General features: G+C 37.1%; 2 protein-coding genes and 1 pseudogene across 3 annotated transcripts; 1 reads left to right on the top strand and 2 right to left on the bottom strand.

The window, feature by feature from the left end:
• The first annotated feature begins 7478 nt into the window (after positions 1–7478).
• Positions 7479–8663, top strand: LOC143600273 (transcription termination factor MTERF6, chloroplastic/mitochondrial pseudogene; annotated as a pseudogene).
• An 851-nt stretch (positions 8664–9514) lies between these two features.
• LOC143600272 (diphthamide biosynthesis protein 4-like) lies at positions 9515–10648 on the bottom strand. 2 transcript variants are annotated; one of them, XM_077078010.1, is made up of 2 exons: positions 10548–10648; positions 9515–10199 (listed from the first exon to the last, which is right to left on the bottom strand). In XM_077078010.1, the coding sequence occupies exons 1-2, from the start codon at positions 10646–10648 to the stop codon at positions 9683–9685; spliced, it is 618 nt and encodes a 205-aa protein (XP_076934125.1). In that variant the 3' UTR covers positions 9515–9682. The 2 variants fall into 2 exon arrangements, with proteins under 2 accessions (XP_076934125.1, XP_076934126.1); XM_077078011.1 differs by having other exon boundaries at positions 10563–10619.
• A 7035-nt stretch (positions 10649–17683) lies between these two features.
• On the bottom strand, positions 17684–22201 carry LOC143600271 (uncharacterized). Its single transcript, XM_077078009.1, has 7 exons — positions 21997–22201; positions 21843–21931; positions 21615–21756; positions 19617–19712; positions 19394–19516; positions 18665–18927; positions 17684–17972 (listed from the first exon to the last, which is right to left on the bottom strand). Exons 1-7 carry the CDS (start codon positions 22184–22186, stop codon positions 17862–17864), a joined length of 1014 nt encoding a protein of 337 aa, XP_076934124.1. The 5' UTR covers positions 22187–22201; the 3' UTR covers positions 17684–17861.
• Between the last annotated feature and the right edge of the window lie 272 nt (positions 22202–22473).

The raw sequence follows: 22473 nt of genomic DNA, 5'->3' as shown, positions 1-22473 counted from the left end.
TGAAATTATATATCACTTGTAAAGGCTAAGTGGCAACGAAACAATTGAAGTCCTTCACACATCGAACCGTTTAATATTGGAAAATAGCGAGTCACTGTTGAGTAGTACTACTGGGTTTGACAAACCCCACCCAACGCTAAGCTCGACTGGAGGTCGAGTGGGTGTAATTTTGGCTAACACATTACCATGGTCGGGATAGACCTGGTGGTAAAGCACATGATAAACAGTCAGCTTCAGTGTCGAACACTTAGTAATACTTACTTTATAGGCTAGCTACCTATAGATATATAATCGATTTAACACTATCTGGTAACGCTAAACGCAAAACGCTAAACGCTTTATTTTATATAAACTTTTGAACTCACCAACCTCGTGTTTACACTTTTAGTATGTTATTCTCAGGTAGCCGAGGCGGGCGCGCGGTATAGGAACATGCATCATTGAACTCTATCGTTTTTGCAAACTTATTTTTAAGCTGTTATTAATTGGGTTTTAAATCGTCCTGCGTGACGCAACGCTTGGTTTATGGTTTTTACGCTTCCGTACTTATTTACACTTAAATGTTTTCGTGTTTTGAAAACTTTATTTATGGTTTGATTGTAACTAATGATTCCGATCCTGTTAATTCACACCCTCTGACGGTAAAACTCCGTTAGTGGATTTTGAGGGTGTGACAAAATCCGAGTCTTCGTGTGTAATTATGTTGGTTAATTATGGTGTTTTGATGGATCTGCCATGGATGAAGCTTGAAAATGCAGATTCCGGCCAGATCTAAGTTTTTCCGGCCAAGTAATTGATTTTCCGGCGAAAAACGTTTTTCCGGTGAACAGTTCAGATCCAACAACCTAATTCGTTATGTTACTGTAGCTAATTCGTTAAGGGAGTTTAACGAATCTGCTGTAGCTAATTAGTTACGGGAGTTTAACGAATTAAGTTAATTCGTTAAGTTAAAGATAACGAATTAAGGTACTTTGTTAAGTTATTTCGTCAAGGCGATTCGTTAAGTTAAAGGTAACGAATTAAGGCAATTCGTTAAGTTACTTCGTTAAGATAAGTCGTTAAGTTAATGATAACGAAGTAAGGTAATTCGTTATGTGTATGACGAAGTGAAGTTCTTAACGAATTGAAGGTCATTCGTGTAACTGTTATAACGAATGAGGTTTGTTATAACGAATGAGGTTATAACGAATTAGAGTTGGTAATTATAGCGAACTGATTGGTTGACGAATGGAGAGCACGAACTAAGTTAACGAATTGGAGTTGTTACTTTATAACGAATGGAGAGGTTATTCGTTAAAACTTAATTTTATGTTCTTCTGCTTCATAAAAGAAAAACTAAACCCTTTTTAGTATTGTACAAATATATTGTATTTGATGATTTTGTTTTAGTTTGCGTATGATGGCCTACACATCATTCTTAACATGATCATCAATAAGTATATATTTCTTTCTTTTAGACATAAATTTTAAATGTAATTTACTAAAGTTACCTAACCATCTATGCTTCAGATTTATTTTACGTCTGACATACACTAAGTTAATATATGTAAATAATTGTACTGGTTGATAATTAACTTGAAGGTTAGTAGAACATAAACAAAAACTAGAAGAGTTTCGTTTACTCTATTTTATTTGAATGAGTGAATGGAATGGACAAAGGAATGGAATGAACAAAGGAATGAAATGAATCACTAATATTCCATTGTCTTGTTTGGTTACCACATATGAATGAAATGAATCATCATTTTATTAATTTTTTTTAATTAAATAGTAAACTATTCAATCATAATATTTTTTATCAATTAATAAAATGGTTTAAGATAATGTGATATAGTAATAAAAGTATAATAACAATTATAATTTAATAAAATTTATACTATAATAAAATAATAATGATGATGATAAATAGCAATAATAATAGTAGGAGTAATAATAATAACAAAAATAATAATTATTTTTATTATTGATCATTTTCCATTTCATTCCTACTAGAAGGAATGAAAGAAAAACCACCTTTTGTTAATGAATGAAAGATGTTATATATGGAAGGGTTTGCATTTCTTAGAAATGATTAATTCAATTCATTAATGATAACCAAATATGTTTTCTTTCATTCCTTTGGAATGAGTCATTTCATTCCACCTCTCATTAATTCATACCAAACACTACCTTATTTACCTATAGGTGAAAGCCTTCTAATATTTTCTTCTTTCTCGCCATTAGTTTTGATAATTACAAAAATGAAAAGATGTCTTCTACATCTCTTTTCCATTTTAGTTATTATTTTATTCATTTCATGTGTCAAACCTCAATTATGTATCGCTGTTTCGATTTTGCTATCCATTATCAAATATTTAAGTGTTATATAATCCACATAAATTAGCTTTAGTTTGTTGGTTACCTCAACCAAAAGTCATGGTTCAAAAACGGGTGGGTTGAAGGGATTCGCGCAACAAACAGTTAGAAGTATCTACGGTGCTCGTAGATTGCCAGAGACTCGGAGTAATCCAATGATACATAGAAATTTCATACGCTCCCGATAATAGCGGTGATGGATTGTGTTGTGAATCTGATTGACATTGGTCAGTGGAAGTGAGTCGAAGCGAATTAAGAGTTTTTAATGAGCTGGTGAGATGATTTTGGTTCTTATAACCGGTGTTCGAGGCGGTGGAAATAAAATATCTTCAACGAAATGATTAAAGTATGGTCTAGTTCTTTATCATTTCTCTTTGCCATCAAGGAAAGACAAAGGTGATGCCACAACCTTCAATCAAGAAAGAAAATAATAGACAATGTTTTAAGTCTTATCCAAATCAAAATTAGGCTTGTGCATCAACATGGTTATAATTGTCTAGTTTCTTTATAAACTTGTTAGTTATCTTCTTCTCTTTAATTATTGTTATTATTTATTTATTTACATCATTTACGTAACATATATATATAGATATGTGTGTATTTTTTTTCTTTTGACGACTTATTTATTATATTAATATTATACTAACTGTTATATTTAGATTAGTACGAGTTGTTTGACCTGTCGCGAAGCGACAAAGTCTAGTGTAATTAACTTTTTTGTCTTTCTTTGTCTTAAGGTTCACAACTGCAAGTTGTATATGAAGTGGTCGCGTTGCAGGGAAGTGTAAGATAATAAAAAAGGAGCAAACTTTGACCAAAAAACCCAGAAACTTTGACCTGTAACAACACGCGCATACTATTGACCAAATTGATTTCTAACCAATACAGGGTTGGACCAAAACGAGTTTGACTAATTGTTTCCGGTTCGGTTTATAACCTGAACCAGTTTGGGCCCATTAACCGATTGGTACACCTCTATATATTACTATGAAAGCAGTTTGCAATCGCGCTTTATAATGGATTTCACATAATACAAAAGTTTTAATATTAAAGAAAAATGATTACACATCTACGAAATCACTCTACTACAATACATGTACCTCTTTGACTTGTTTATAAAAAATAAACACGCAATCACGCTACTACAATCTTTGTACCTCTTTGAGCTATTTATAATAAATAAACAAAAAATGTTGTGGACGAACCTACAGATTGATCACTTCTGGGCCAACTCACCAAGTCACATTCAATTTTTGGTAGAGTTCTCAAATGCAAGTGCTTGTGCCTCCAAACTTGCGCTGCATAATCATCTACAAATCTTGCTACCATCTCTTTTTGCTGTTTTATCATATTTAAGCATATCCAACACCTGAAATCTAGCAAAACAAAGTATAGTTGATATCTAAAATCGAAATTAAGTCTATAAGTCTATAATAGAGATCATAAACTTACCTACAACCTGTGCACTATGAATAACATAATTCAAATTTGGCCCGTCTCCTTGGAATAAATATTTACTACAACTATGACCAGCAGTATGACCTGCATACTTAGTTGGAATAAATATTTAGTTATAAGTAGATAAATTCTCTACCAGTTCCCAAAAACTTTTGTGTAAACAAAATCTAATTAAGCAATTCTTCACTAAGTTTTGAACTAAAATAGTAGGATGACCCGCCGCATCAGTGTTTAGAAGACGATTAACAAAAGTAGTCGAGGTATCTTTCATCAACCAGACCGACCCAAAGTTGTCCAACACGGCGTACACGTTGTAGCATGGGTGTCAAATCAGTAATCAAAATATTGTACTAATGAAAATAAATCAAAACATGATCTTTTGTTAGATCTTTTATTTCACACATATCTCTTGCAACATTGTACAACAATGATCTTTTGCTACATATACAACTAATAAAAACGTTAATGTGCGCAAATCAATTTCAAATGATCATCACGGCAAAAAAGTTGTTTAAAGCAAATCAAAGTTTCAAACTAAATCCAAATGCTCAAACCAATATAAAATCATCACCATAGCACGAAAGATCAAAATAAATCAAAGGTGCAAAACAAACAGGCTCAGGTCCGCTAAACTGCTGCAACATACGTTGCCACGCCAGAATTTAGAGCATTATCACAGCCATAGACCGTAAAAAATGAGAGATTCATCAACGAACATCACCATTCGGCAGCCACCACAAACCAATCCACCTCCACCAAAAGTTTTCGGTAAATCGTTTTCCCCTCTTTAGACCGCTGACAGCAACACAATTACTAACTGTAACAACAGTCAACCATCGGAAAAGACGTGCCCACCCAGCAGTCCACACAACCTCCACCTAGGTTTCCAAAATCGGAGCCGGCAACAGTAGTGTGATTGGGGAGCTGCCTTCGGCAACGGCTTCAAAAGACAGTAGTGATCAAGGGCTTCAAATGATCCAAGATATATCCCAAAAGCACCACAGTTTGGGTTTTATATCAGAAACCCTAACCAATAAAATGAGAAGCAAAACGAAGGCATAAGTTGAAATCCATGCATCTTACCAGACCACCGCCACCACCAGCTAGCGTTTCGAAATAAACCCAGCAATGGCAACCAGACCACAATCACCTGACCATCAACTACGATTCCAATAAAATTAGGAACTCGGCAACGATGGGCTATGATGGCAACGGAAAAAAGGCGACGGTGATGGATACAAATGGTGGCAAGGAGCGGTGGAAAAACAGCCAGCCTCTCAAGCGCCGGTGGTAATGAGGAGGCAATGAAATTCAACAGTTCCTTTCACTTTCGATAAGACCTGGTCATAAACCTCCACCGCCAGGGGTTATGCACCACTTGGCGCACAGTCATAGTAATGATTTTGTACAAAAACAAGTTGTAGTCATAACTCTCAATTACCAGGGATTATGCGCCACGTGGCGCTCAGTCACTTTTACATTTTTTGTTTTTTTTTTTAATTTTTAATAACAATAATATTTTATTAAATAAATATTACAAGAAAATAAAAAAAACTATTCGTCGTTGTTGTCGTCGTCATCTTCGCCCTCTTCGCCGTCGTCCTCATCGTCGTCGTTGTCTTCATCATCGTCTTCATTGTTGCCCTCGTTTTGATCATCGTTTTCACCAGGCATAATCGCACTCGTAACCGCCTGTTCCTCCTCCACGTCCTCGGCTTGTTGGTCGGGCCCGAAAAACTGTTTATATATAGATGGATGATCCATATATAGTGAATTTTGTGTAAGGAATTTTTATAGAGTTGAAAGAGAATTTTTATAAATTTGATGATGTTTGATAGGGGATGAAATGGTTTAATATATAGGAAATGATTTTTTTTTTAATTCTCCAACGGTCAAAAAGCAACGGTCAAATTTTGATTAATGTGTCATTCTCCACGTTTTGTATACAACGCACACAAAATGGAAATCTACATAACGCAGGGGAGGCGGTGTACCCCCCGCGTTTTGCTTCATAACGTTGGTGGTAAAGCCACCACTACGGGTGTTCTAAGTTTGGTGAATTAAGAAAAGATGGTGGAATTAAGGGTTGAGAACATTGTACAACTCTAATTGCACCATATACAACAACCAATGCAGAAAATTATTTAAAATTGTATATTTAAAAATTACACTTATTATTATATCTATATTAATACTTTATGTATAAATATTTCATTTAAATTTTATATTTATCTTACTATTATTCCGTAACCTATAAAAAAACTACAAACAGAAAACAATTGTTTACTCAAAACCGGTCCAATCACTTAATCGTGATGAAAAAACATGAATCTAATTCAAATAGGTTAAGAGCGATGATTCCACCGGGTATGGATTATATGATAAAGGATACATTAACACGAGTAGAAGCTAACAGTTCCAACGACGGTAACCTGCAAAACAGAACATCGTGAGCTCGTTACGGGAAGGACAAGAGTGGGGGTCTTCCCCTAACCACTCTCAAACGTAAGAATAAGTACAGGTCTAAATAGAGAAACTACTTTAAGTGAGTGATGTAATATGTGAAGTGAATGCATCCTCATAGTGATGAAGTGGGTATTTTTAGCCAGTGGTTAGAGGAATATTATTAGTACAACTGTCCTCTTCTAAAATATATTATCTGTAACAAACTGGACATGTGTTCGCATTTGATACGATAGGACAACTGACCATGTACACAGTTATAACAACTTTTCCAATTGTCCCTCACGAGAGAATCTTCGTGTAAACCTTCTAGAAGGGAGTTAGTTACAACTGCTTTGCTGACGCCATTCTTTCGTCATCCTACGGATGACTTATGAGGAAGTTCTAAGTGACCCGCGGATCTTACTTTATGATCCTTGGAGCTTTTCGCTACCTTTCCTCTGAATTGATTTATGCGGTAATGAGGATGTTACGCGGATGACTTTTGAGGAAGTCTTGGATGACCCGCGTATACTCCTTTATGGGTATTTGGAGCTTTTCACTACCCTACCTCTATACGTAGCTTACCAAACCAATCAACAACGTTCTAACCCATTTGACCCGAGCATGTGATGGGTCTGATTAAACTTATCAAACCGGCCATTCCGATCCGATCCAGTTTTAATAACATTTTACAGATCTATAATTGTTATCACCAATACGTGGTCAAAACCTGGTGATATACCTGACCATCCCCAGAACAGGTTGTTGACATTTTTTATCATACCAAAACAGATTCCCACTGAAATAGCCGGTTTGTGCAGCCCTGAAAAGAAAAATGTAGATGGAGTAATGGCATTTTCATCGGGCCACATAAGGTATTTGGGCTGAGAATTAAAAAAAAATACACTTTGTTTTGTTTCTCATTCATTCGGGCCTAACAACAGACACAAGTGTAGGGGATAAGGGGAGTGAAAGAAAGAAGGAAAAATATCATCTCATCTCATCTCATCCTTTGTTTTCTTTCCGGGGCTCGCTTTTCTCCACTCCGGTAACATTTTGATTATGTTGAAATCTTCATATATATTGTTTTCTTTTCATATCTTAATAATAATAATAATAATAATCGATTTGGGGGGAATTTGTTGGTGCTTCTATGTTACTTGAATCACAAAGCAAGTAGTTCGGTTAATCCTATCATTCTCTGCACTGCACAAACCCAGGTTTTTCAGGGGAAATGGAGACGCACAACAACACTTTGTGGTTCTTCAAACACAAAGGCTTCGACGACAGGGGCATTAAACAACTCCTCATAAAATGCAAACGCCTCGAATCTGTCCACAGACAAAACCTTTCCGAAAACTGGGACTACTTGAAGAAGATTGGCATCCAGGAACGAAAGCTCCCCTCAATCGTCACAAAATGCCCTCGAATCATGACCCTTGATTTAAACCAGAAACTCATCCCAATGGTCCAATGTCTAACAACCTTGTCCGCAAAACAGCATCAAGTTGCCTCTGCCATAACCAAGTTCCCACACATACTCACCCACAGTGTTGAAGAAAAGCTCTGTCCGCTGCTCGCTTTCTTCGAGTCGCTCGGTGTGTCCGGTACTCAACTCGGTAGACTGCTTTTACATAACCCCAGAATCATTAGCTACAGCATCGACTCCAAGCTCTCGGGCGTGGTTGACTTCCTTGTGGGTCTCGGCCTCACCAAAGACGGCTTGATCGGGAGAATCTTCGTTAAAAATCCCTCCATTATGGGGTACAATGTCGATAAACGGTTACGACCGACAGCCGAGTTTTTGGGTTCGTTAGGCTTAACGAAGACGGATCTTCAACATGTGGCCGTTAACTTCCCAGAGGTTTTGTGCAGAGATGTCGATAAGGTTTTGAAACCGAATGCTAACTACCTTAAAACGCGTGGGTTTGATAATAAACAGATAGCGTGTATCGTGGCACGTTATCCGCCTATTTTGATTAAGAGTGTCAAGAACTCATTAGAGCCGAGGATTATGTTTTTGGTTGAGGTGATGGGTCGGGGAATCGAGGAGGCTGCAGGTTATCCCGAGTTTTTTATGCACGGGTTGAAGAAACGAGTTGAGAGGCGGGAAAAGTTGTTGAAAGAGAAGAATGTTAGTTGCAGTTTGAGTGAGATGTTGGATTGTAATCATAACAAGTTTGTTACTAGGTTTGCTTTGGTTGAGAAACTTGTGTAAGGTGTTATGTCAAATTGTGTGTCATGTGTTTTGATGTTAAATATTAGCTATATGCGTTTTGATTCACGTTTGCCTTTTTTTTTGCTTTTTATTGAATTAAAGGTGTAAACAAGTCGCACTTTGCGTTAACGATTCGAGATCAACTCGTTAAATAGCTCGAATTGACCTGTGTTTAAAAGAGTTTTGAGTTTCATATGCAGAGCCTACATGAGCTTGCTTGCTGAATTGAAGTTTCTTTAATAAACAAACTCGGAGTTTTATATATTGAGTTTGACTAGGCTTTGGAAGAGTTTTTGTCTTTTTTATTTCATAAACAAGCTCGCAGCTGAATTGAACTTTTTATTTATTTAAAAAACTATCCACGAGCTAAACTTGAGGTCGAGCAAGCTCGGGTGAGTCGGGTCTAGGGCTCAGCATTTCATGGATTTGACCTGCTACACCTGCTGAACTAAGCGCGCCTCTCTTCATTAGATAACCGTGAAATATACAGCAAGTTTTTTGAAGCCTAACTTCTGGTTCAAACTGATCATCGTTGGTTCAGTACCAACATCACCCAATTGTGTGTTTAAATTTTTGGTCAAGTTGTTAATGGTAGCCCAGGTTCACTAATCATGTTTGTTTTAGTATGCGTATGTTTAAAACTTTAATTGTTTTGAGTTCGATACGTTTGTTTTAATCGTCTTGAGTTTTATATGTTTGAATGTCTGTATTAGTGTTCGTATGTTTGAATGTTTAATCGTTGACTTTTGAGTGCGATATGTTTGTATGTTCATATGGTTCAGCCACCGATTATTAATGGCAGCCTTTTGAATGTTGCGTATGGTTTAGTACGGTTCGGTAATCAGCCAAGATCGGTTGAGTCTGAGCTGAGAGAGATGGACCCATGAAACCAACCAGCCCTATCGACTCGTTTGTAAGAGGTCTGGTTCTGGGTTTGATAATGCCCCTAGCGGTTCAGGTCCTACCCGCTTCCAGTCTGGGTTGGCCTGTAAATTTACAGCAATTGTGAAACACTCCATTGTACAAATTTTCTTAAAAAATAAAAAACTTATTAACCATATATTCAGTTCATTGTAATCTAGTTCAACAAAACAATACTTCCACAATATTTTCATTTGGGTGCAGTTATATCACACCCAATTACATCTATCTTGCCAAAATTTAATCAAGACCATGAATAACAGCTTGTCGAAAAGTTACATAACTTTAGGGTTTAGGATTGATAATCATTAAACGGATTTTTAAAGAACAAGAAGCACAAGGTAGCACAACAGATGCCATGTCAGCGGTGCCATGCGCCTGCAATGAAATCTTGTCTCCTTCCAACAACAATTCAAACCCCATATCTTCCAATTCCAAAGAATCAAGCGAGAAGCGATCGCCACACCGGCACTGATAAAAGAGGTCCACCACGTCACCGCCAGCATCCACCGTCAGATCCTCCAACATGACTTCATCAGCAACAACATCATCATCATCTTGCCTTGAGACCTTAAGCTCTGCGTCATATAATGCCCGTGAGTTTACATCTCCCAGGACTTCCCAGGCTGTTTGGATCTCAAGAAATAATCCTGTTTCAGAGTTTGTGGTATTCTTATCTGGATGGGAAACGAGGAGGGCGGATTTGTAGCTTGAACGGATTTCTTCTTGGGTTGCGTCTTCGTTCACGTTTAGAACGTTGTAGTGAGTTGAAGTATTGAGTAATTGCATGATCAATTGCTTCCTCCTGCAAATATATATGAATGACCCACCGCGTAAACAACATAGCTTGTAAAGTTATAAAATAAACAAATAGTCATTGTGGGAAGCCATTGAAGAAGCATAAACACAGAGATATTTTGAATCTCTGACAATTTTGTTTACCTAATTTGTCTCTGTTTGCGGTTCCAATCAATCAGTTCAGTTGCTAAATTCAAAGGATTGTGAAAAAATGAACATTTGACTGATTTATTAATATGAATACCTACCTAGGGCTTGAATATCAATTGAATTGACGCTAAAAAGAAATTGAAATTGGAATTGATAGATTAGAAAACCACAAAGAGATAGATGAGATGATTGCTTACAGAACCAAACCAAACCAAACCAAACCAAACGCCGTCTGGTAACACTAGTTGTTGACGGCTGACCAACGAAACTTTCTTTCTTTGATGGAAGGAAGGTGGGTTTCATTTGTTTCATCACCTTCCTTATATTATCATCAATAGTCCCTCGAAACTATCTATATAATTACATACCATAAAATCTTACGTGTTGCTCTCAGGTTGTTCCCTTCATTCTCAGAGTCACCATATTGAGATTTCTAAATGGAGGATTTTCATTCATTTGACCCGAATTCACGGGTATGGGTCACACCAAACCCGAATAGTCTTTAAATGATTTATAAAATCTCATTTATTTATGAAACTCTTTAATAATCAAACAATAATTTTTGCGGGTCATGAGTCTCACCAAACCCGGATAACTCCTAAACGGGTTATAACATCTCATTTATTTGTGAAATAATCCCTTAATCATCAAAGAATAATTTTCACGGGTTATGGGTCTTACCAAACCCTAATAGCTCTCAAATGAGTTATAAGATCTCATTTATTGGTAAACATTTTCATCATTAAACCATTATTTAATTTATCTCCTTTACAAGTTATCTGTTGCTGGTCTATCATCTTCATTGCCGGTTAACTTCTGGTACTACCCACAATTATCAACTACATTAACGTCCCCTTTTTTATTAGACAAATATTTGTGTTCATGTTTGTTCATTTAAAAAAATCAACATGCCCGTATTCGTTTATGTTTTTTCGTTAAAAATTTAAAAAACTTACACATCTCAGTTGAAAAAACTCAAACGCTAAAAGATAGAATAACAAACTAATATATATGTATTAAATTAAAACAAAAACTATCTACTATCATAATAAAGGATTTTTATTGACACTTGTCGTTCATTCACCAGCCCTCCCTTTTATTTTGACTTCCTAAAATTTAGACACCTGGCTTCTCCATGGTGTAGAACGTATATTTAGGAACACAACAGAAGTTACTGGCAATACAAGCAGTTGCATGCAGGATGCGTTTGTTTTCTCGCCGCTTTTATCTCACATCTATCATTATTATCGTCCAATTCATTTCTTCAGCTCTACAATTCTTGTGTCGACTATCCGAATCTCCGGTTTCATACTGACCTTCGTCGAAATTGAGCGTCTAATCGAGTGGATCGTAGTGGAATTTGACGGAATGTCAACCGGAGTTTTTATTACGGTTGAATCGTTTTCATCTTACGGTGTGGGCAGGCGATGAGTTTGTACCACTCTCGAAGCTTCTTCAAGGCATCAATGGCGCAATACCAGTTTGTTCGGAATTGTGGGTTGGCAATGATGGGCGGACCTTTTACCACTGGTATGTTTTGCTTTTGATACATCGAATATGCTTAATGACATTGTTTTAGTGTTGTTCTGAAATAGAAGTTTAATAAGCGAAATATACTTTGGTTCAAATCAGAATCAAACTTTTCATTTAAATTTGTTAATGTCAAATAAACTGATTTCAAACTGTGACCACCCTGGTAGACCTTAGAATATGAAAGTCCACTTAGGAGCACCCCCCCCCCCCCCCCCCAAAGGATTATTATGTACAAATTGACACAGCAAATGATGTGTTATGGTACACGCGCACCCCTTGCCATGGATGCCCTGATTCAAGCGGTCTGCAAGTATGCTTATTAAATTATTATTTCTTATAATTAAACAAAATATTATGAAATTTGATATAAAACATACGTGTATATAGATTTTTTATTTCTTGTAGTTGTTCGGATCAACGGGGTTATCAAGTGGCCCAATCATTTGAATTGGGATGTTCAAACAAGCAGCGTGGTTACAAGTTTAGATATGGAGATGGTAGTGGGACTTCCGGTTATTTTGTGTTTCATGTTATTCATTTGTACACAATTGGTGTTGGTTTAACATCAGCTAATGTTGTATTTGGGTGAGTTAGTTATCAGTTATTAACAACTGTTAGAACTCTATATTATTAATTTAAGAATAAAATCTTCTTTGTTTGCTTGATGAGTGTAAGGTGTGTGATGAAATGCATGCTTAGATTGGTCTGTTTGTTTGAACTTGACTTTGATTGAAGTTCCTCTTATCTGCTTTTGTTTGTTCATCATATGCCCTTAATTGAGCTATAATTTGGGAAATTGGTGACATTAGTTTTAACATGTTCTTGACTTCTTGGTTAAAATTGATGAGCTGGTCTGAAATGCTCTATTGGGGAATTGTTGAAATACATTCCATCTTTATTGTCAGTGCTTCAATGATTGCATCCATGTTACATTTTGACAAATGCATATTGTTTTTCATGCTTTCTTTGTAATTAACTGCATATTTTACTTTCTTTGTAATTGTAACTCTTGAAATTAAAGTTTCAGACCATAGGGGTATTTTCGGAATACGCATAATTCAAGATTGAAATGGATCAAGTGTTATCTCGGGCATGGGTCGAAAATGAGCGTTTAGCGTTTAACATTTTTTTACGCAGGTCAAATTTGTGCAAAGGGTAGAAATTTGCTCAATTCGGAATCAAACTTATGAGTCACGGGTAACTTTGACTGAGTGAAAGTCAAATGAGTCATTTTTTATATTTTGACCCATTCCCATTTTGATTGGGTGATAAGGTGGTTAGGGTATAAAATATGAGGTCCGAGTTCAATCACTGTAAAATGTAACATTTAGTCGGTCCATATTTCTTCATTTTTTTTAATTATAAATTTGGGTCGGTCGGTGTCGGTCCTACTGTCGCATTGCATTCATGTGATCAAACTTATCACTCCACGTTCTCTTTTGTTTTATTATGATACAAAGCATATAGATTATGTGTGCTTCCATTTATATGTCATAATTACTCTTGTTTTATCAACTTTTATGTGATTTATTGAATTGAAATACATATGAGGGTTTAAAATACTTTTTCAATATCTTAATTACTGAATGACCATTATCAAATATAATATTTATATATTTATTGTAATTTTCTCCTAATGTAATAATGTAATAATTTTTTATACTTAACCCCGTGTAATACACGGTGTCGAAACACGAAATGAAATCTGACCTGATCCATGACGATGTTTCCACGGATTTTCGAGATGAACGAACCACGTCTTGATCTTCTTCTTCTTCTTCTGCTTGAGACCTGCAATGGTTTTTGGGGGTGTGGAGGTGACTGCTAAGATATCCTGAGGATTTCTTGTTCACAGACACAAAAAGTGGTGGTGGCTCTTATTGAGCATGACCTCTAACAAGGAGGTGGAGACCTCCTTATATAGAGAGCCTCATGGCCACCATCATGATACCGGGCTAGGGTTACCTCCACAAAACCCCCTCAGCCCAATAACATTGTATTAGTTCATGTAATAAAATAAGCCAAACATAATAGATTTAGGGTCGTAGAACCGGGTTTTAGTACCATACCCCCACAAGCCCCCCAAGTCCAGCGTTGCTCCTGGGCGCGCAAGCGTCTAGGTGGAGCGCTGGACTTTATAAGGTGTGAGGCGGTTTTTTCCCTTTTCTCTGGCCTTGACTTTATTGTCTTTTGAGTTTTGAGAGGTTTTCTTCATGATGGTGACATGTTGTAATAAAAGCCTGCGCGCGAGGCGACTTACGAGCTATAATAATAATGAAGCTTGCGCGTGAGGCGACTTACGAGCTATAATAATAACGAAGCTTGCGCGCATGGCGACTTATGAGCTGTAATAATAATGAAGCTGGCGCGAGAAGCGACTTACGAGCTAAAATAATAATGAAGCCTGCGCGCATGGCGACTTATGAGCTGTAATAATAATGAAGCTGGCGCGAGAAGCGACTTACGAGCTATAATAATAATGAAGCTTGCGCGTGAGGCGACTTACGAGCTGTAATAATAACGAAGCTTGCGCGCATGGCGACTTATGAGCTGTAATAATAATGAAGCTGGCGCGAGAAGCGACTTACGAGCTAAAATAATAATGAAGCTGGCGCGAGAAGCGACGTACGAGCTATAATAATAATGAAGCTTGCGCGAGAGGCGACTTACGAGCTGTGAGAGTAATAAAGCTTGCGCGCGAGAGGCGTCTTATGAGCTTTGAGAATAATAATTGAGCTGGCGCGTGAGGCGGCTTACGAGCTGTAATAATAGAGCTTGCGCGCGAGGCGTCTTACGAGCTAAAAGAATAATCACAGCTTGCGCGCGAGGCGTCTTATGAGCTGTATGAGTAATAAAGCCTGCGCGTAAGGCGACTTACGGGCTGTAAGAATAATGAAGCTTGCGCGGGAAGCGGCTTACGAGCTATAATAATAGAGCTTGCGCGCGAGGCGTCTTACGAGCTAAAAGAATAATGACAGCTTACGCGCGAGGCGTCTTATGAGCTGTATGAATAATAAAGCCTGCGCGTAAGGCGACTTACGGGCTGTAAGAATAATGAAGCTTGCGCGCAAAGCGACTTATGAGCTATAATAATAGAGCTTGCGCGCGAGGCGTCTTACGAGCTAAAAGAATAATGACAGCTTGCGCGCGAGGCGTCTTATGAGCTGTATGAATAATAAAGCCTGCGCGTAAGGCGACTTACGGGCTGTAAGAACAATGAAGCTTGCGCGCAAGGCGACTTATGAGCTATAATAATAGAGCTTGCGCGCGAGGCGTCTTACGAGCTAAAAGAATAGTAACAGCTTGCGCGCGAGGCGTCTTATGAGCTGTAATAATAGTGGAGCTTGCGCGTGAGGCGGCTTACGAGCTACTTTATGTCCCGCGCCACGTGCAGATGTTGCATGCGCGTGCGCGTGGACTTTGGTTTTGTGTTATGCGCCACGCGCAGATGTTGCATGCGCGTGCGTGTAGACTGTGATATGTGTGAGCATGTGATGCGTAAGCATGTGTAATATGCGTGAGCATATGTGATGCGTGAGCATATGGTATGAGGATTCCCAACCCTTAAGTTTGGCGCGTAGCCATATGGGATATTATGAGGATTCCCAACCTTGAAGTTTGGCGCGTAGCCATATGGGATATTATGAGGATTCCCATCCTTGGCGCGTAGCCATATGGGATATTATGAGGATTCCCAACCTTGGCGCGTAGCCATATGGGATATTATGAGGATTCCCAACCTTGAAGTTTGGCGCGTAGCCATATGGAATATTATGAGGATTCCCATCCTCGGCGTGTAGCCATATGGAATATTATGAGGATTCCCAACCTTGAAGTTTGGCGCGTAGCCATATGGGATATTATGAGGATTCCCAACCTTGAAGTTTGGCGCGTAGCCATATGGAATATTATGAGGATTCCCATCCTTGGCGCGTAGCCATATGGGATATTATGAGGATTCCCATCCTTGGCGCGTAGCCATATGGGATATTATGAGGACTCCCAACCTTGAAGTTTGGCGCGAGGCCTGATGCGCACATGCACGGCGATGGAGTGGTGACTCGTGTGTGCGCGTGCATGGCGGAGGTCTCTTGCGCAAAGCCCAGATGATGGTTTCCGCGGCGGCACATGCACGGCTGTGGAGTGAGAATCCGCGGGCGCGCGTACATGGCGGCGGAAGTCTGGTACTTTCTGGATCTGCAATTTTAGAGTCAGATCTGCAACTTTAGACCTAAAATCCAGGTCTGTAACCTAGACCTAGATCTGTAAATCGGATCTGGACAGATCTGAAGCCCGGAGCAGATTTAAAACCATCACAGATCCGGAGACCTGATCATTTGAATCAGGCCGTTTCTTCTTGCCCAGATCTGGAAGCCTCTTTTTAGATCTATGGATCTTTTTGAGCTTTAATAGAACAAGCCTTGAAGCCTTTTTCTGTAAACTTCCAGATCTGGGTTTTTCCTGAGAGAGATCCGACAGCCGAGATGAAGATCGAAGGGCAGTTCGTTGCCGTCCCACGGATGGCGCCAATGTCGAAACACGAAATGAAATCTGACCTGATCCATGACGATGTTTCCACGGATTTTCGAGATGAACGAACCACGTCTTGATCTTCTTCTTCTTCTGCTTGAGACCTGCAATGGTTTTTGGGGGTGTGGAGGTGACTGCTAAGATATCCTGAGGATTTCTTGTTCACAGACACAAAAAGTGGTGGTGGCTCTTATTGAGCATGACCTCTAACAAGGAGGTGGAGACCTCCTTATATAGAGAGCCTCATGGCCACCATCATGATACCCTAATGGGCCTAGCCCAGTTAGGGTTACCTCCACAAAACCCCCTCAGCCCAATAACATTGTATTAGTTCATGTAATAAAATAAGCCAAACATAATAGATTTAGGGTCGTAGAACCGGGTTTTAGTACCATAATGTCGAAACACGAAATGAAATCTGACCTGATCCATGACGATGTTTCCACGGATTTTCGAGATGAACGAACCACGTCTTGATCTTCTTCTTCTTCTTCTGCTTGAGACCTGCAATGGTTTTTGGGGGTGTGGAGGTGACTGCTAAGATATCCTGAGGATTTATTGTTCACAGACACAAAAAGTGGTGGTGGCTCTTATTGAGCATGACCTCTAACAAGGAGGTGGAGACCTCCTTATATAGAGAGCCTCATGGCCACCATCATGATACCCTAATGGGCCTAGCCCAGTTAGGGTTACCTCCACAAAACCCCCTCAGCCCAATAACATTGTATTAGTTCATGTAATAAAATAAGCCAAACATAATAGATTTTGGGTTGTAGAACCGAGTTTTAGTACCATACCCCCACACACGGGTTTATAACATAGTGTTGAAAAATAAAATAAACCATCATAAAATAGTAAAACGATTAAAACAAAAACTTGAATAAACTCATGTAACCCGGGAGGATCAAACTAGTATACTATACTAGAGTACTATACTACTTACTACAACAAAAAGACCTTCATTTGAATTAAACGTTTTTTTGATTGATTGGATATATCACTATTTAAACACCCTTTGATTCTTTAGAAATAGTGTACATAAAAGATAAAATATGTGTTAAATGGCAAAAAGGGTGTTTAAATAGACATTCTACCTATGATATGTTTATACAAGTTTAATTATACATATACATTATTTGGGTCTAACTAAAGTATCTACGTGTTGGAAGTAGTTGGGATGGTCATAAAAGTTAACCATACGCGACACAAAATGCCACATTACAAGGAACCAACACAACACAACCTGATAACCAAATCATACAGAAAGACAGATACTCAAGCAAACATAAATAAAACTATTAATAATTCTCAGCCCCTAAAATATCTCAAATTACACTCAACTATCATAATAACTTTTCCCTTCCAGATCCACAAACACAAATTACACCAAAACTGCAACTGCATTATATATAGTAGGGGTAGGTAGAGAGATACAAACACAGTCTACACATATTTAAGAACTTATAACACCTGAGACCCAAGGAACCACTAAAGGTGCATTCCGGTGATTTCTTCTGTAATTATCTGAATATGTATCCTTGAAATTAACTCTCGGCTCTTCTGCCTGCACACAATAATGGCAAATCAATCAATCATTGCAAATCTTGAATCACTGCATTGATCGTAAAATACTTCCTATTGTATCCTCAATCAATCATTAGTTTAGGTCCCCCTGTTGCTTTTTTTTTTCAGAAGGTAAATAATCTTCAAACACATTCTTTGAAAAACTATGCATTTGCAATTTCCAAGGGATAGAAGAGAACTTAGACACAATTAGATGTATCAACATCAACCCACTAACTAGTGAATAGACCGATTGGAATTATGTTTCAGCTCTACACACTCAAATACATCCATGGGTTGAAATTAACAAAATTCAATTTTTCTAATTTATAACACCTCGATTGTCCTAAATCTTTTATTCAAGAAGTTAAATTATAATTCAATTAAATTAAGGACAAAACAGCTACTCGTTTCAACATGTTACCCAACCTAATCTGTCATCCAAATTAACTAGTGAATTAGTCAATAGGGATTGAGTCAAATGGGTAAAATAAATGAGGGACGAAAACGGTCCAAATCGTATTTTACTTCAATAATGTCCTAAATTTATTTTTCAAGAAGTTAAATTACTATTGAAATAATATAATGTTCGTAAACATATTTGAATAAAAAAATGTAATTAAAAAAGGACAAAATAATACTTTCGTCAGATTAAAAAAAAAAGAAAACGACAACAAATAATGAAAAACTTACATATTTCAACCAGCATTCTTCAAGTTTATGTTGGTATATATCGGGTGAATGGCATCCTTCTTCAGCAGGACAATAAACCCAAATATTACATTTCATTTCATCGGGTCTTGCGGTTTTAGCTTGATTTAAACACGCCTGACAACACTCATATGCGCTTTCTTTATGGTGAGTCAAACCCCATTTGACCGCATGACCACCATAATCAGTATGAAGCTCAGCATTACATTCAGGCGGTAACCGCCTTCCAGCAAGGATCGTATCATCTAAAATGTCAAAGTGATTAACGATTGCATGAAAATTTTAAAAAAGAAGAGAAAATTACACAAATAGTCCCTATGATTTTGGTCCCCAAATTTTAAAAATAAAAAACTAAGTCCAATCATTAGTGAGAGGGTTGCACATTTGGTCCCCAACATTAATCCCAGTTATTGTTTAACGAAAAAGCGATGTCATGTGTCATTCATTCATGTGAGGGTAACTGTGTCTTTTCAAGATTTTAAAAGACACAATTACCATCAGCTAAATGGCACATGATATCACTTTTTCGTTGAAAACTAGCTGGGATTAACCGTGGGGGCTAAACGTTCAACCCTCTCAGTCTCTCACAAATGTTTAAACTAAGTTTGCAATTTGTAAATTTGGGAACCAAACTTGCAAAATAGTCAGCCCACAAGGACAATTTGTGCAATTTTCTCTAAAAAGAATAATAAACAAGATGTAATTAATTACCAAAATCAGCTTCACCCTCGGGTTTGTCATCATGTACATTGTTGACTACATTAACAGGTATCCAGAGGCCGATTTTATGTGACAGCTCAGCCCAATTGAATTCCAAGGCTCTTGCAAGTATACCTATAAACATGTGCACGTATCATGTTTAACTTTTAAAGGTCAAAGAGATAGTTTCAAAATAATAAGTAGAGGTTTATAAACTAATAAAAGATTATAAGACCTGCTTCAACTGGTAGGATGGATGAATTTGACTGCTTCCCACGAGCAATTCTTTTGGCTTGTTTTAGTTTTTGCTTACGCCAGCTTTCAACTGCCTCTGTGGATCAAGATATTTGGACAATTAGATGTTTGCGTGTTTGACAAGTTTTAGTTATTTAATGAACAGATAAATGGAATAACCAAAAAGGAACTTTGTGAACAGAAGAGATAATTTCTGTTAAATGCATAGTTATTAAAAGCCCTCACTTCTTGCTCTGGCCCATTTTCCAGACGAGGCTCAATAAATGCGCTTTTAGTTCCTAGGCGAGTGCTTTGTCATAATCTAGTTCTTCTAGGCAGAAAAGGAAAAAAAAATATCGATTACCCTAATCCTAAATTGGGCTTGAAAAATTAAACTGATTCCAACAAAAACGGAAGCCTGGAATTAGAAGAGGATAAAAGTCGAGCATTAGAAACGCAACGAATGCGACTGAAACTTAGTTCTAGGAGAGGTCAAAGGAATTACATTGAACATTTTGGTTTTCAAGTTTTGGAATTACAATTGAATCTTGACTATTTTAGAACTTTTGGTACTAGTTAGAGGTTATCAAATGTTATATAATAGCTTTTGTTTATTTTATTTGAATAGTATTATTATTTTTCTTATACATAGTATATTTTTTATTTTTTTTATTTCAGTGTGCTTATTTTTTTCTCAGGCCCTCGCTCTTTTGTGCCTAGGCCCCAGGTGAGGCATATGCGCCTAGCGCATTTGATAACTATCGTTTAATGGAATTAAAGTTTCTCAAATTCAATTTAAAGAAAGCGTAGATAGGTAACATTGCTACAGTTCGTATGAAACTATTCATCTAAAACTAATATTCATATAATCCAAAGTAAAAATACGTTTAACCAAACATTAAAAACTAATTAGAGCGATTTCAAGTTGCAACAATCAGATAATCAGTTTCAAAATCCAAATCCAAACACCTCAAATCAAATAAGAAGTGACGGAAAGACCACTTGCGTCATAGATTAAGCATATGTGGCTACAGCAATGACATGTAATTAAAGGTAAGATTTGAAGTATGACTTAAAGTCCGATTCTTGGCATCTTTACAAGTGACTCGCCCAAGGTTCAAAAATGATACTTCATTACATATTTACTATTGGTATTTGGTAAACATAAACCTTTTTTCGAATTAAACAAAAATATAATTATAGGTAGCTGCCAAGAGGGTATACTTGGTGCAACGAGCAGTTTTCGGTGCATGAAAAATGATAGATGTTCTCCTAACACAAAGTTTTGATGGGTTAGTCAGAAGAGTATTTATTCTTTAGGATTTAGAATGTGTTGGATGATGTAAATGCAAGGTGGTTTTTGGGATTGCTTATTTAAGCAACTTATGTCTTATTAACTTTTAGAAAAGTTAAAAGGTGTTTGGTATTGTGTGTTATTGTGAGGGGATAAGTAATAAGTTACAAAGTTGTAACTTATTAACTTCTGGGAAAAGTTATAAGGAATCCCAAACACCCCCTAAGTACGCAAACAATATGTAGGTTACCAGTTTCTTATAATGCCTGATAATAGCATCATTGCTATTTCAGGGAAAAAATTATCATCTAAACATATTCTAAAATGAAATGCCGTTATAAAGATTGAAGGGATGAAATGCATGCAATCTATAGCATAATTTTTATGTTATGTAACATGCCACAATCTTTATTCTAATTTCTAAGTAGGCAAAAATCTGCACGATGATCATTCGATTTCATAGATTTTGTACTTGTAAATTCAAATGAAAAATGATCACTTACATAAACTTTTTTCTCTTAGTCATATAATACATTGTTGCTATTTAACCTTAATCTCATTTAAGTTTTTAAATGAACCGAACGTTCAGTGAACCATTCGGCGGAAGTTTGTTTGTGTTCATTCATTTAATAAATGCAAATCGCAAGTGTGTTTTATAGAATAAGATAAAACAACATAAAGATGATCAAATGCAAAATTAGCTACCATGTTGTAAAGTTGTGTTAGCACCAGCCTTCAATCCCCTCAGTAGTTGTATAATCTCATTGGTCAAATTCCGTTTCAACGGTTGGGGCAATACAACCATTTCTTCTTCTCGTGTATCAAGTTTTTGTTTAATCTCTTTAACCTTTAAGCAGTAAAAGAACCAAGTGAAGTTTCACATGGAAATGAAATGATGAACAGCTAAAGACTGAAAAAAGAGGCAAATGTTACCATTTGAATGAGGTTTATGGGTTCCGATTGTTTTCTTATTCTCATCGATTCTTCCATGTTTTGAATCTGGTCGGGAGTGTAGGAGACAGCTGAAAAAGGAAAACTCATCAAATGTAATATTTTAACAATTGATGGAAATCATGAATGAATTTACCGGAGCGAGAGTGTTGAAAGTAGGAGTATGAGGAGGAGGAGTAGAGAGAAGTATAAAGGTTGTGGAAAACATAAAGGGCTACGAGAATGTTAACGGAACAAATGAAGACCGTAATTCGTTTGTAGGAACAGCATTTGGGGACCCTTCTGCTTGAATAAGAATAACTATGATCTAATTCAGGCCTTGCCATCTTCTAAACTATAAACCTCTTCTTCTTGATGTTTGTGTTCATTAATTTGGGTTTCTGTCGGTAGTGTCTGTGTGTGGCGGATCAATCAAGAAAGAAATTGGTTGCTAAATTATTAGGGATTTGATTGATCAATTGATGATGATGATGATAAATTTGAGTTCTGGGGGAAATGTGGGTTAACTTCTTATGTGGGTAACATTGGATGGTATTTTAATCTACTGCATTAATATTGAATCTCATTTAATTTAATTTCAAAAATTCATTTAATTAAAACCCACTTAAATTCT

The sequence above is a fragment of the Bidens hawaiensis genome, unplaced genomic scaffold (genome assembly GCF_021521415.1).
Source record: "Bidens hawaiensis isolate Kalapana, Puna unplaced genomic scaffold, B.hawaiensis_p1.1 tig00053886_1, whole genome shotgun sequence".
NCBI lineage: Eukaryota > Viridiplantae > Streptophyta > Magnoliopsida > Asterales > Asteraceae > Bidens > Bidens hawaiensis.
This window is presented reverse-complemented; position numbering and strand designations above follow the sequence as displayed.

Bases quoted from the DNA above. Each gene is read 5' to 3' on its own strand.
- LOC143600272 (XM_077078010.1), bottom strand. From the start codon at position 10,648: ATGAAACCCACCTTCCTTCCATCAAAGAAAGAAAGTTTCGTTGGTCAG. The intron at 10,200-10,547 runs GTTCTGTAAGCA...TATTTGCAGGAG, and splicing joins GTTTGGTTTGGTTTGGTTTG to GAAGCAATTGATCATGCAAT.
- LOC143600271 (XM_077078009.1), bottom strand. From the start codon at position 22,186: ATGGCAAGGCCTGAATTAGATCATAGTTATTCTTATTCAAGCAGAAGG. The intron at 21,932-21,996 runs GTAAATTCATTC...TTCCTTTTTCAG, and splicing joins CTTTCAACACTCTCGCTCCG to CTGTCTCCTACACTCCCGAC. The intron at 18,928-19,393 runs GTAATTAATTAC...TTGACATTTTAG, and splicing joins CGAGGGTGAAGCTGATTTTG to ATGATACGATCCTTGCTGGA.